General features: G+C 27.0%; 2 protein-coding genes across 2 annotated transcripts in view; both read right to left on the bottom strand.

Annotated features, from left to right (window-relative positions):
• Positions 1-1,226: 1,226 nt before the first annotated feature.
• Positions 1,227-1,724, bottom strand: LOC128955912 (uncharacterized). The gene has a single exon (XM_054301590.1). The coding sequence runs from the start codon at positions 1,722-1,724 to the stop codon at positions 1,227-1,229; it is 498 nt and encodes a 165-aa protein (XP_054157565.1).
• A 2,306-nt stretch (positions 1,725-4,030) lies between these two features.
• LOC128955909 (cell adhesion molecule DSCAML1-like) overlaps positions 4,031-16,300 on the bottom strand; it is a 29,043-nt gene continuing 16,773 nt past the window's right edge. Inside the window, exons 5-14 of the mRNA XM_054301589.1 lie at positions 6,969-7,088; positions 6,784-6,912; positions 6,460-6,607; positions 6,249-6,397; positions 5,954-6,187; positions 5,169-5,891; positions 4,923-5,102; positions 4,653-4,828; positions 4,530-4,582; positions 4,031-4,067 (exon numbers count right to left, since the gene is read on the bottom strand). Of these exons, the coding sequence (XP_054157564.1) occupies positions 4,040-4,067; positions 4,530-4,582; positions 4,653-4,828; positions 4,923-5,102; positions 5,169-5,891; positions 5,954-6,187; positions 6,249-6,397; positions 6,460-6,607; positions 6,784-6,912; positions 6,969-7,088 (1,940 nt within the window). The 3' untranslated portion in view covers positions 4,031-4,039. The remainder of the gene's footprint in view (positions 4,068-4,529; positions 4,583-4,652; positions 4,829-4,922; positions 5,103-5,168; positions 5,892-5,953; positions 6,188-6,248; positions 6,398-6,459; positions 6,608-6,783; positions 6,913-6,968; positions 7,089-16,300) is intronic.

Genomic DNA, 16,300 nt, shown 5'->3' with positions numbered 1-16,300 from the left:
AATGAGTAAAATTAAAATAATAATAATAGATGTCATAATTATTACAAATAAAATCCATTTGATATTATAACGGGTTTGAAAATAACAGGAGAGATTGAGAGCCAATGAGAGTTAAGATAGTGTTTGACAAACATTGAGTTTTAGCAAACATTTGACACAATTTTTAATTAAACTATAATTGCATTCAATGTACGCATAGTTTGTATGAAATATAAATGAAAAACATAACAGAGATTATCATTAATTGTGAAAAAATTAAAATCAATTCAATTAATTGAGTTTAAAGTCATATAAATTGTGTGAAAAAGTAAGTGATTTTTAGTTAAATAAGTGATTAGTTTATATTTGGCGCAAACGTGACTCCCATTTGTCCGACAGATGTCGAGTCTTACACTATAACCGAAAATCGGTCCCAAAGTTGTGGTCCGAGAGGTGGTGTCCTCTGGTATGACATCATTGGAAGTAATGCTTTGTTTATATTTTGTTTGGTTTTGTTTATATCTGGTGTCGACACCTGTGAGAGGTTGGAGTCAGTGAAGTGCAGTGATTATAGTGATTGGCCTAACATTTGACACAACATATGTCGGGACAGGTGTTAGTTATGGGGAAAGTTAGTCAACTTATATGACTGGACTTAAAGAGCACACACCAGGTGTTGTATGGATGGGACACATGTATTATGAATGCACTGTAAGTGTAGTTTAAGCTTAACTTTAAAGTGATTTTTGTTTAAAATATTTGTTAACTTTTTATTTTAAAAGTTTTTTTTAGTTTATTACTTTTTTTTATTAAATTTTTTGTGAGAAATTGAATTTATAATAATTTAGAAATAGTTTATTTTGATATTTTATTTATATAAATAATATTTTTGGTTTTATTTTTTACATTAGATATATTATTATAGTAACAATTATGACTAATATGTTTAAAAATATTGCATTTTAAATTGTAATTATTATATACTAATATAATGCATACTAATGCACACAATGTATAGATGTTTATTATTAGAGATGAATCAGTGATGATATAATAAAATTTAAAGAGAAAATATTTATTTAAAAATTATATTTAGAGTTAACCTTGATTATTTATTAGCCATTTTGTTAGATATGATTAGTTAACCAGTGATTTATTGAAGTAAATTAAATATTTTACTTTTTTATGTAATTTTAGTAAAAATAATAATTAGATTACTGATTAAGCATTATATTCAATTATGACTACTAGTGCTCAATGTTAGGGCACCGGTAGTTATCTGACTCATCGGGATCGTAGTCATCGTCTTCTTCGGTTAGTTTTCCGGGACAACAGTAAGAACAGGTCTCGAACTCGACTCCATAGCCTTTATTAATACAAATGTTACGACACGTTGAGACACCACAGCGCCGATCAATGACTGCTATAACGCTATTAATTCTCATGATATCAACCGTACAATACTTAGCATATTGTGAACATTGGGTCAATTGAAAGGTATCGGTTAGGGATGTATTGAGATATGGATTATAGCAATGATTTTTGTCAGTAAAACGCGTGCTTCTGAAGTCTACATAACACGTGTAACATCTGATACGCGGCGGTTCGTCGGTCTTCTTGCGACTCTTGGGTCGGTTAGGTCGACGACGTTTCGGTTTTCGTGTCGTTTCACACAAACATAAGTCGAAAAACAATATTAATATTATTAACAATGAAATCACGCGCTTCTCTCTCAATGAATTCATTTTTAATTATTATTAAATTCTAATTTATTTTAATTATATATATATTTTTTAAAACATTTCTTATAATAATTGTCGAAAACCCAATGAAATTCTTATTTTTTACATTTATTATACAATAGATTTTGATTAAAAGGGTTTGTTTTTTACTAAAAAAGTGTTGCTATGATTACAATGATTATCTGATGAATAGCTAATTAGAGATATCGTTGTAATTATGTCATTATGTCATACATAATGATTAGTGGTTTACTGAGCAATTGTATTATTACTAAAATTTATTTATATAATATTACTCTAAAAAAGTTATGTTTAATTTAAATTAAACTTTTTTTAATAAACTTATATTATTGTATTTTCTTAATTTATCTAATTATTATTATTATTTTATGTTTATTTGGTTATATTTATATTAAAAATTATTTTGCAAATAATATTTTTAAAATAATCTTTTTAGTTTTTTAAATCGTAATCATTTATTAGATTAGCCACAATAATTTGTATATGACTTGTAATGTATTTAACTAACCACTATAACAATTTATTATATTTTCATTTTTTCATATCAATATTATTTTTTAAAATGATATACTAGTTTAAAGACCATTACAATATAATACAGTATAAACAGTATACTGTGGCAAAATATAGTTGGCATTTAAATGGGATGGGAATTCCCTTTTACTTTTTAAATGCCTAAAAATATGCCACAAAATCATTGAAGCGTTGAAAAAGTTCAACAGGAAATCCATTGTATTTCTATACCAACTTTTTTTAGCCCCGGGTTAGTAGTGCACACATTCACACACTTTATAACATAACACACTGACTATGTATTGCTCTCTTGAAAATACACGACAATCCCCACTGAATACACACACATGTCTCGTGTCATCTATTATTATATTAGTAATATAATATTACTATACATTTTTGGTGACCTCTCTCTCTCTCTCTCTCTTTCTCTCAAAACTATCATTATTTAGAGTTCAATTGAATGTATGAGACATTGATTTTTCTGTTAAGTGTTTAGAACACAGTCTATCACTTGTTCTCTCAGTTCACTAACATCTATGTATAACCAATATATTTGTCAAATCTATGGCAAAAGTGGTGGGACTGGGTTTTGCACAAAATCTATAGGACAGCTTTATATTTTTATTTAAAAAATCAATGTAAATTTTTTATTTATTTGATAGTGTATTTTAATGTATTTTTTAAATCACTAGCTCAGTTAACTGTTTTAGAATATATTAATTTATACTTTTATTTTACATTAATATAATCTTATCGCATATACTATATGTTTATTTGATAGTTTAATTTAAATACATTATATTTAAAGGTTTTGTAAATAAAATGTTTATTATTAATAAACTATTAAAATGTATAATTTCATTTAGGATATTTTGTAACTACAATCAATCTCTATATTAGTAAATAATTGTTATTTATTTATTTTATGCTATCATAATTATTTACGATAAATTTATTATTGAAAAACTATTCATACGGCTTTTGCTTATATTTTGTATATGTGTCCGCACGTGCGCTCATGGAGTCAGTAAATACTGTAAGCATCACATATACACACTGTTAGAGCCCATTCACCTCTTCCTCAATACTATTAATGCTGTAATAGTTTTGAGTGCTTTAATACAGTAAAGTAAATGTCTATAATATGTCTAACCATCACTATCTCTCTTACTTTGATTACAAGTGATGATTTGATGCATTGTTTACAAATATTTCCTACCTGTGCTTCCAAATAGCATAATTATATATAACATATAGTGATGAAAAATATTAATCATAAAAAATTTGAAATCAATTTTAAAAATTTTTATTAATTTATTAAATAATAAATAAATTATACAATAATATTTTACAAATTAATTACGATATAATTAATAATAGTAAAAATGTGCTATAAATACATGGGTTGTGTGACTATTATTTGGCAATTACATTGAAAATCCTAAATATTTAAGTATTTTTCAAAAAATAAATAAAAATACACATAACATCCATAATGTTTTAGATATCAATAAAAAACACTATAAAAATGATAGAAATGCTGAGTATTGATTATTTAGATAATCAATATATGGCTTAATAAAAATAATATAACTTAATATTACATAAATATATTGTCAAAATTGTTTATAATTATAACATTTAAAATATCAAATTCACTTATCGTTTATAAGTAAAAATTAATCACAAATTTTTCATTTATGCCTAACATTATGAATACGATATTTGTATTAATGTCTAACAAAAATCACTTTCCTTTCAATATTCATTCATCATATAATTCATTTTGCCATCACTGGGTATAATCTACTAAAATATGCTAAATTGTAATATAAAATTATAAAAACTTTACTAATACTATATAGATGTAGTATAATATAGCACCTATATCATATTAATAAAAAAGTTATTAAAAATGTTAATATAATAGGTCAATAGACATTGAAAATTTTTAGCAATAAACTATTATTACTTTGGATTATTTATCCATGTTATAGTATTATATGTAAGCAATATTATAACCATGCATACTGTTATACATTATATCTAGAATTTAATTAGATAGATAAAGTTTAATATAGCTAAAGTATTAGTATTAATATTAAGTATTAGTAAAAATGTAGATAAATATACCAATAAAATAAAAGTAAATTGTATTATCTAAGTTAACATTAAAATAATTATAAATCAATATACAGTAATAATAATAATAATTACAATTATACATTGAAACAATTTGAAACATTAAATTTAAAATGAATGCCTGCTTACTGGGGGTGATCGTATATGTGATCATTTTTCATCATCGATGGGTGGGGTTGGAACTGAAACAAGGTTTTTAATTAATTAACTTCTAATTATATTTTTGTTAAATTAATTATATATAAATCTTACTTGACATCCATCTAAGCCTCCCATTGGCATTGTTGCGTATGGCGTTGGATACGCGTTACCGGCCTCTGTCATCATCAATGGTTTACCACTAGTTTTATCAAAGTCCATATATCGAGGTGTGGTTCCCATGTGATGTCCGGCTAACTGCTTATGTAGGGTTGCGCTGTCCATAATAACTAATAGTATTTAAAGTTTTATTTAAGTATATTTAGTAAAATGTTTTGCACAATTCAAATATCAATTTAAATAAATAACAATATAATTACTAACATCCCTCAGCCGCAGCCCTTTCCCTATTAATTCTTCTGACGCAAACAAATGCCGATATAATGACTATAATGATAATAACAACCGCAGAGAGTAAAGGGATTGTGAAGGAGGGCTGCAAATAATAGGGTCCGTCGTTGAAGAACTGGTTGAAAATCTCGCTTTCAAGCACTTTAATGTCACCTAACATAACATCCATTTAAAAAAAATTGAATTTATAATACTTCGGTAAAATAATGCAATACATACCACCATCTGTTCGGGCAATTACTACATTACTGGGATCACTGAAACCATATCTGTTAACTGCAGTAATGAACAGTCGATATTGAATGCCTGACTCTAGGTTTTCCAAATTATAAGTATAGGATGCGAGTGCTGATCCCTCAGTAATAGGTGCGGGCGTTACCAGTGACGACAGCGGCACTTCCTTCCATTTGGATTCACCTTCTCGTTGATAGTGTAATGTAAAGCTTTGTGTCGGTGTTTGAGATTCTCGGAGATCTTTTTGATGCCATCGCACTGTTATCAACGTATTAGTAGATTCCATAGCATTTAACAATTGAGCGGGTGGTAGATCACCATCAAAGGTATGGGCGAACATTTCATGAGACTGTGGACCACTTCCGGCCGAGTTGTATGCCTTCACAACAATTGCATATTCATTACCTTTGACTAAATCGCGCAAAAAATATTCATATGATTCCGATTCGGCCGACTTCTGATTGGGTTTGGATTCAACCAATTTTAGAGTAAACGGATGGTTTGTCTCACGTGCCTTACGATAGCCCACATAATAACCGTTTATAACACCATTCCAGTGCTCTTTGGGAGGTGCCCTCCATGTGATCCTTATAGTAGTGGGACCCATACCCTCTACTGACATATCATTAGGAGGAGCTGACGGCTCTTCTTCACCGGTCGTAAATTTTACAGTATCTGCCGCTTCACCTCTTCCGACCTCATTCTCACCTATTTGTTTCATATTATTAAGTCAACTATTGTATAGTAATTAATCGGTTTGTATGCCTTACCAACAACAGTCATTTCATACGACAATCCAGGACTCAAATCTTTAATAAGTGCCGACGTCTGAGTACTACTGACAGTAAACTCATTGAGTCTATGCGGTGCACTTTGATGTCGCCAATACTGTATTGTATACTTAGAAATGGGAGAATTGCCTGAATAGGGCGCCGACCAGACGATGCTTGCCGTACGCGACCAAACCTCCTTCACGTGTACTGTCTTTGGTGGTCCGGGAATCTCTAATAAATGAGGTCATAGTTAATAAGATATTTAATAATACATAACCGTTTTAATACATACCGAGAACAACCAGTTTAATAGTGCGCTCATCCTTTCCGTGTGTATTCTCGGCCTCACATTTATAGATAGCACCGTCAGTTCGCTGAGTTATACGTAACAACAATTCCGATACCAATCCATACTCTGTATTACTCTCAACGATCTCAAAACTATCAAACATATCGATTTAAATTACAAACAAAATTAAAATATTTTTTTTTTGTTGACTAACTTATGCGATCCAATCTTTTCAAGTTTGGCATTATCTTTGGTCCATTTAATGGTGAGGGGATGATCTCCCGTTGCATTGCATTTCAATCGCGCGCTTTCACCCCTTTTTACTTGTTGTACACTATATTTCTCATCAAACTTTGCCGGAACTGATATAATTGAATGTATATTTACTTATATGATGCACTTTATATTTTATTTTATATTTGAGCAGAAATGCATAGCAAGTTATTACATACATTTGATTATTATTAAATTATATTATATAAAAATATTTAAAGTATTTAAAATATTCAAGAAATATTTAAAAATGTAAAATACTTACCGCTGAAGAAAACATTAATAGACTTTTTCAATGAGTCTCCGATACCATTGTCTGCAATGCATTCATACGCTTCACTACTGCCGACCTTAAAGTTCGCCAAATTTAATACTTCACCCGGAATTACCTTTCCTGTTGACATCAAATTTAACTAAATTTACACAAATTTAATAAAAAATTGAAAATACCTTTAGAGCTGATCCATTTAACTGTTGGTTTGGGTAATCCATCGGCAATGCACTCCACGGCCACATCATCACCTGATTTGACGCGTATGTCCTGCGGTTCCTTCAGCCACGTCGGCGGTACTGTTGGATAGATATAAACAAAAACAAATGGTTAACATTTGCGTCTAATAAGTCAACACTCCCTCTCAAAAAACCTTTAACATCTAATACTACAGTTTGTGAATCTGTGCCATAAGTATTGCTAACAACACACGTATAGTTTGTTGAATCACTTTTTGTGATTTTATCAATTGTCAGTATAGATAAATCATCATTTGTTTCAATCTTATAGCGACTATTTGTTAACTGTTCTCTATTTTTAAGCCATTGAAAAGACAGAGGAGTTGAACCACTCTGTATTGAACACAAGACACGGAATTTGGTGCCTTCGCTTTGAAGGTAATGTAAATTCTTGGATATAATTAATTTTGGCGCTAAAGTATAATTGATAATCAAAATGACTTATAAATTAAAATAATTTACAGCAAACATACCATCACTAGTTGTAACTAATCTAAAATAAGCGAAAATAGCTATCAAATAAATGAATTTCATGTCTAAGCCGTAAAATTGATGGATAAACTAATGGCTGACATATGTTATTAACAAGTTTTAACACTAAAATCTACTGATTTTTAATGATAACATTGCGCCACATTTTGCTTGAGATTCAAATTTTTTTAGAATTATTAGTAAACTATACATTAAATATATATTGTAATTGTGAATCAACAATAAATATATCATATGTAGTTAGCAATTACAATTTTAAAATATTATGTATAGTAATATAAATATTATAAAAATATTTTAAATATTATTATTATATACAAACCTTGTTAAATCTTATTTACTAATTACTAATACATGGAATAATATCAAAATATAAACATTTATATACTAAATAAAGTTTACATATTAAACATTTCAATATTACTGTAGATATCAATAATCAGACCTTTAATATAGAGAACAGTTGTTTGTATGTCAGACCCGAAAGCATTGCTTGCAATACACGAATAATTGCCGAAATCATTGTAATCGACATTATTTACAGTAAATATTGATAATTCTCTAAACATTTCAATTTTATATTTCATATCTCTATTTTTATTATCAAATTGTTGACCATTTTTAACCCATTTATATAATATGGGTTTAAATCCAGAAATTGTTTGACAGGTGAATCCATATGAAGAACCTTTCAATAACTCCAGTTTTGGTAAAAATGGTGCGATTTTAGGTATTTCTATATTAGATTATCATTCAATGATAAAATGGTTTAACAACAAGAAATTCATTTGGTATTTCAATATTACGTACCATTACTAGTGATTGTATCAAACTTATAGCAATAAAACATAAATACAAATATTATTTTGACAAAATTCATTATTATTGTTGATTAGTATTTAAAAACACAACATAAATGGCAATTTGTATCTGAAATAATATGATTACAAATCCACTGTTGAAGTATAATTTTGTGTAACTTTTTTGATACATAAGCGCCACATTTTGAATGAGATTTTGAATGCTTAGTATTTTGGCAAATAAATGATTTGAAATAATCATGAAATACACATGTGTGACTTTATAAATCATTAACTTTTAAATTTAATCTTTTAAAATATTTGAAATTCAGGTGATTTATAAACAAATTATTAGTACTACTAATATTTAAATGTTAATCTTTAAATACTATTAACAAATTAATCCTTTCAAAATATACACACTATATAGCCTATAAATTAAGTACATCATTTCATGAAACTTAAATATAAATAGTAAATGTTTTAATTATTACTCATTATTTGTATTACTAAAAATTTTGTAGTTATTTTTATCATCATAATATTGATTATTATATATTTAGTTGTACTCATTTAATTAAAAATTATAGAAAGTTTAATTTCAGTGTATAGTATATGTAGTTGTTGTTTATTATTAAATACTATTATAAATAATATTATTAAGTATTAATAAAATATATATTTTTACAATAAATCTTACGGATTGTCTTATAAGACTTTTATGGGTTATTATAAAATCAGCTTGGATATTTACTATAGATTGTATATAAAAATTAATAAATATTAAAGTTACATAAATCACTTATTGAATGGCAAACAATTTGTTTAAATATAGCGCTAAGTATTTGATACATTGACGTATATTTATTATATAATTCAATATACAGTAATAGGAGTTTAAGTAGGCGTGTCAACTGTAAGGCTTACAGTGCAATGTATGCAATTTGTATATATGTTTCATGTAATGAATATATTAACCAATAATTTTGTATAATAATATATTTTCATTTTATATTTTATATAATACAAATTAAATATATAAATAGAATAAATATTTTATTTTATTTCTATATTAATTTCAAATAATTATAAAAATAAAATCAAACCATTAATTGTTAGGACAGTCGACTGGCTGTCAAATGTATGTGAATTTCTCACAAAACATGTATAGTTTGTGGCATCACTTCTGGTGAGTTCATCGATTGAAAATGTCGTATATTTCTTAAAATTTTCAATTTTATAGTTAACACCAGTACTGGACTTAACTTTCTGGCCATTAATAGCCCACTCAAATAAATAAGGGGGTGTGCCCTCCTGTATTGAACATGTTATTAGAAAATATGAACCCTGTTTCTGATTAATTGGGAACAATGGCGCTAATTTGAGACCTAATTTATAATTATTATTAATAAGTATATTATTAATTTTTATAATATAAACATTACATTACCCAATGAATATTCAAATAAGACGAATAAATATAAATTATATAATAAACTCATCATAAATGTAAATAATTTACACAGTTTTCATAAGAAATATATTTTATACCAATTTTACTAAATGAAACAAAATATATGGCTGACAATCATTTGTATCAAAATTGTGGTTCAATTGCGCCACACATTGATTCAGAAATATAATGAATATCTCCTTTAATTCAAATGTATAGCAAATATACTGTATATACAGTGCAAACTTATTAGCAACAAAAAAATACTAATTATTTAAGTAATTTTAAATTTTCAGAAATTAAAATTAATATATTATATATACAACTATTATAATTCGAATATAATATTAAAATACTGTAATATTTAATTAAAACCTTTGATTAAAAGCTGAACCGTTTGTGTGTCACTTGAGATGGCATTCCTCACAACACACGTGTAATTACCGAAATCATGTCTTGTAATACTTTTTATGGTAAATGCGGAATACATTTCAAAATTATCGATCTTATAGTTAACATTTGGACCCAATTTGAGTGACTGTCCGTTAAGAAACCACTCAAAAAACAGTGGAAGTGAGCCCTCCTGTGCTGTACATGTAATTTGAAAGTATGAACCCTCGGTATGGGTTCTTAATGATTGCTGTGATGTTAGCTTTGGGACTAATTTAGTAGCAAATCATTAATAAAATTATTTGAAAAACAATATAATGAATACCTTTTAATGAATCAACTAATTTTATGACAGACAATAGCAATACATATTTAATAAAAATCATTTTTTTAAAACTTTATAAGAAATAAACAATGGCTGACATCAATGATAGTATTAATTGGATAAATGATATACGGATTGAATTGTCTACAATAGTGACACATATTGTTTGTCATTCATATTGTAAAAGTTTGGCGGTTTTTAATACATTCAAATATAAAGCAATTTTGTAATATAATTGATTACTTGAACTGTAAGGTTATTACCGTAAGACTAATATTTTAATGTTAACACTAATCCTAAAATTGATAATTGGTTTGTTTGAAAATATATGCAAAATTAGTTTTGAAACAATAATAGTTACCTCTAATTGATAGAGAAATAATGCGGGAATCGGTTCCGAAAGCATTGCTAACAACACAACTATAGTTCCCGATATCACTCATGGATATCGACTCAATAGTAAATGTTGAGTGCATTTTGAAATTATCGATCTTATAGTTGACATCCGGTCCCGGTTTAAGTGTCTGTCCATTTCTGGACCACTCAAAGAACACGGGTATTGATCCGCCTTCTAATGAACAGAGCTCTTGAAAATTAGAGGCAATCACTTGACTCTTATGATTAAAACCGGGATAACTCAGTTTTGGTGCTATTTTAGAAATAATTTAATAAATAATTTTGCATTTATTTTTTAAAATCAAAATAAAATTGTACCTGATGCATTGATTACATAAAATAAGTTAATCAACAGATAAAACAAACACTTATATATCATTTTGATTTCAATAGACTTTTGATATCAACAATAATATTGAATATCAAACAATGGCTGACATAGAGATCAGCATAACTGAAGAATTTACAAACAATTATTATAAAATATGTGTACAATAGTGACACACTTTGATTCAGATATCAGTTTTTAATATAATGTACAGTATTTGGCGCTTTCTGTAGTATTTAAATTAATAGATATAATAATTTAAATACAAATTGTAATGAAATTAACTATACGAAGTAGTCATTAAATAAACATAAAACTAATAAATATTAATTTTTTGTAATTATTAAAATGATTTTTACATTGCTTTTAAGTATTATTACAAATTTGATATAAATATATAAATTCTAATCAAACCTTTAATAGTAAGTGAAATCATTCGAGAATCGGATCCGAAAACATTGCTAACAATACAACTATAGTTCCCGATATCACTCATGGATACTGATTTAATGGTAAATGTAGAATGCATTTCAAAGTTATCGATTTTATAGTTGACATCCGGTCCCGGTTTAAGTGTCTGTCCATTTCTGGACCATTCAAAGAACACGGGTATAGATCCGCCTTCTAATGAACAGAGCTCTTGAAAATTAGAGGCAATCACTTGACTCTTATGATTCAAACCGGGATAACTCAGTTTTGGTGCTATTGTAATATAATATATAAAAACTTAAAATAAAGCATATATTATAAAGTATTATTGCTTTACCTGATGCAGAGCTATCATATGTTTGAAAATATAATATAAATATAATAAACTTAATTTTTTCAAACATTATAATGATTTATATAATGAAATAAAAAACTGAATTTCAGACAAATAATGGCTGACAATGTTTTATTCATGAGTTATCTGTAAAATTCTGTAGAATATAGTGACACACATTGAATGAAATTCACAATTTTGTTTCGGAAATAAAGTTCGCAATTAATTCAATTTATCAATAATTTCAAATATATAACTATATAATGTAATCAACAAAACTTAAGTTCAAGATTTTATAAAATTATAACTTAAAAATATTTGAATAATAATAATCAATATAATATTAATCATTAAAAATTATTTAAAGTCTACCTTTAATTGTTAGATAAACAGATTGTTTATCACTTGCGATGGCATTCCTTACAACACACGTGTAATTACCGGAGTCTTTACGATTGATACTCTTTATAACAAACACCGAATAATAATAAAATTTATCAATACTATAGTTGACATCAGGACTGGATTTAGCTGTCTGTCCATTGACTGTCCATTCAAAGAAATATGGGGACAGTCCTTCTTGAACTGTACATACAATCTGAAGTAATGAGCCCTCGGCTTGAGTTCTGTTACTCAATAGTGGCGTTAATATTAGTGCTATTTTTTGTAGACATGAATATTAATAAATATAATCATTCAAAGAAATAACTTTTATATGAATACCTGTCAGATATTTCAAATTAATTACAAACAAAAACAAAGTAAAGTATTGCATTTTATACATATTATCAACACTAACATTGGTTATCAAACAATGGCTGACATGGATTCATACAAATGAAGAATTATAAGAAATATAAATAAATGTAAACTATGTGTACAATAGTGACACACATTGATTCAGATATCAATTTAAATAAATTTGGCGCTTTATATAGTAATATGAATAACTATTCATAAAAACAAACTGTAAGGAGATATACAAAGTAATACAGTTTGTAATATTCAATACATATAGAGTACTGTATATTTTATGTATTATAGTGATATACAGAATAAATATCATAGCTATTATATTACTATTTTAATAAATTGTAAAATTAACGAAACATTTAAATCATATCAAACCTCTAATATTAAGTGAAATTATTCGAGAATCGGATCCGAAAGCATTGCTAACAATACAACTATAGTTCCCGATATCACTCATAGATATAGATTTGATCGTAAAAGTGGAATGTATTTCAAAGTTATCGATCTTATAGTTGACATCCGGTCCCGGTTTGAGTGTCTGTCCATTTCTGGACCACTCAAAGAATATAGGATGCGATCCTTTCTCTATTGAACAAAATTCTTGAAAATTAGAGCCAATCTCTAGACTCTTATGACTTAAACCGGAATTTAATTTGGGAGCTATTTTGAAATAATTCAGTAAATTATAAGATATACTGTAAATAAATTAATATCTTATTTATGTATACCTGATGCTCTAATTATAGTGATTTCAATTAATACAACAAACAAATTAAATATTAACATTTTCATATAAAAATAAGACTTATAACAATGGCTGACATAAGTTATGGTAAAGTATGTAATTATATTAAGTCTGTATCTGTAATATAGTGTCGAATATAGTGACACACTTTGTATGAGATTCACAATTTTGGTCATAATGTTTGAAGTAAAGTAAATTATATTTACAATTTGTAATTTACAAATATATAATATTATTTAACTTGAAAAATTTCAATATGATTGTAAAGATTGTATTTTTAACTTTTTTAGCTAAAAGTTATTATTTAGCTATCATATCATATAAAACAAAACTAATGCAAAACAATTTAAATCTACCTTTAATTGTAAGAATTACTGATTGTGTGTCACTTGCGATGGCATTCCTCACAACACACGTGTAATTACCGGAGTCTTTACGAGTGATTGTTTCGATAGTAAACGTTGATTATCTTTTAAAATTATCAATATTGAAGTTGACATCCGGACCCGGTTTAACTTTTTGTCCATTAATAGCCCATTCAAAGAAAAAAGGAGGCGAACCCTCCTGTATTGTACATGTAATCTGAAAATATGAACCCTCAGCTTGAGTTCTATTACTCAATAATGGCGTTAATTTTAGTGCTATTTTATTAAAGATAAATATTATTATCATTTTGATTATCATATATCAAGTAAAATACCTGTTAGTAATTTCACAATAAGTAAAAACCAAATTAATATAATAGAAATATATTTCATTTTATAGATTATCAACAGTTATATTGGTTGACAAACAATGGCTGACATAGATTGACACAAATGAAGAATAATAAGAAATATAAATGAATGTAAACTATGTGTACAATAGTGACACACATTGATTCAGATATCAATTTAAATAAATTTGGCGCTTTATATACTAATATGAATAACTTTTATAAAAAATAAACTGTAAAGACTCATATTCTTTACGTATAGAGTATTACTAATATCATATAACAAACAACAAATTAAATACAATATAGTAATATAGCATTGTATTATATAGTTTTTATATATGTAATATTATTTAAAATAGTGAAATTAAATAAAAATTTTAATTAAATCAAACCTTTAATACTAAGTGAAATCATTCGAGAATCGGATCCGAAAGCATTGCTAACAACACAACTATAGTTCCCGATATCATTCATGGATATAGATTTGATAGAAAAAGTAGAGTGCATTTCAAAGTTATCAATTTTATAGTTGACATCCGGTCCCGGTTTGAGTGTCTGTCCATTTCTGGACCACTCAAAGAATATAGGATGTGATCCTTTCTCTATTGAACAAAATTCTTGAAAATTAGAGCCAATCTCTTGACTCTTATGATTTAAACCGGGATTTAATTTGGGAGCTATTTTGAAATATTCAGTAAATTATATGATATAATAATATCAATATACTGTTTATGCATACCTGATGCTCTAATTAAAGTGATTTCAATGAATACAACAAACAACTTAAATATTAACATTTTTATTTTACTGTATATAAAATAAGACTTATAACAATGGCTGACATAAGTGATGGCAAAGTATGTAATTATATTAAGTCTGTATCAGTAATATAGTGTCGAATATAGTGACACACTTTGTATGAGATTCACAATTTTGATAATAAAGTTTGGAGTAAATTAAATTATATTCATAAATACACTATATTATGATATATACATGTAAATTGAAAAAATCAATTTGACAGACACTATGCATAGAATATTATAAATAATAAATTATTGTATTATTATATACTTATAATATACAAATAAGTAAAATGAAAAACAATTTAAATCTACCTTTAATTGTAAGAATTACTGATTGTGTGTCACTTGCGATGGCATTCCTCACAACACACGTGTAATTACCGGAGTCTTTACGAGTGATACTCTTTATGACAAATGTTGAATACATATCATAATTATCAATATTGAAGTTAACATTAGGACCCGGTTTAGCTTTTTGTCCATTAATAGTCCACTCAAAGAAAAAAGGAGGCGAACCCTCCTGTATTGTACATACAATCTGAAAGTATGAGCCTTCGGCTTGATTTCTGTTACTCACTAATGGAGTTAGTTTTAGTGCTATTTTATTAGATATAAATATAATTGAAATTACAAAACAATCCCAACAATTATATATTATAAATTGTACCTGTTAATAATTGCACATTAATTAAAATCCAAAATAAACTAATATTTTTCATTTTATAGATTATCAACAGTAGTATTGGTTATCAAACAATGGCTGATATGGATTGACACAAATGAAGAATATTAAGATACATAAATAAATGTAAAATATGTGTACAATAGTGACACACATTGATTCAGATATCAATTTCTATTAAATTTTGCGCTTTTAGTTGTTTTAGATAACAACAACTAACTGTAATAACATTAAGTATAAACTGTAAAACACATAAAATACTTATTTGTAATAAATATTATTAATTTTTAAAAATGACATCATCTGATGTAATCATCAATAATAATATAATTTAATATTATAAATATAACACACCTTTTATAGATAGTATTTGTGTTTGACTATCACTTCCCAAACTATTAGACACACGACAGGTATAATTGCCGGCATCGGTAGTGACTATACTTTTAATAATAAGAGTTGAATGCATCTCAAAGTTATCAATCTTATAGTTGACATCAGGACTGGACTTAATTGTCTGTCCATTCAATTGCCACTCAAAGAACAGTGGAACCGACCCTTCAATAATTGAACATAATATCTGAAAATTTGTGCCAACACTTTGTTCCCGTCCATGAAATG

This window comes from Oppia nitens, unplaced genomic scaffold (genome assembly GCF_028296485.1).
Source record: "Oppia nitens isolate AA-2021 unplaced genomic scaffold, nextdenovo-longstitch-racon4-pilon3 scaffold2_pilon_pilon_pilon, whole genome shotgun sequence".
NCBI classification, from domain to species: Eukaryota; Metazoa; Arthropoda; class Arachnida; order Sarcoptiformes; family Oppiidae; genus Oppia; species Oppia nitens.
The sequence above is the reverse complement of the archived record's forward strand: the minus strand, read 5'-3'. Positions and strand labels throughout refer to the sequence as shown.

Bases quoted from the DNA above. Each gene is read 5' to 3' on its own strand.
- LOC128955912 (XM_054301590.1), bottom strand. From the start codon at position 1,724: ATGAATTCATTGAGAGAGAAGCGCGTGATTTCATTGTTAATAATATTA.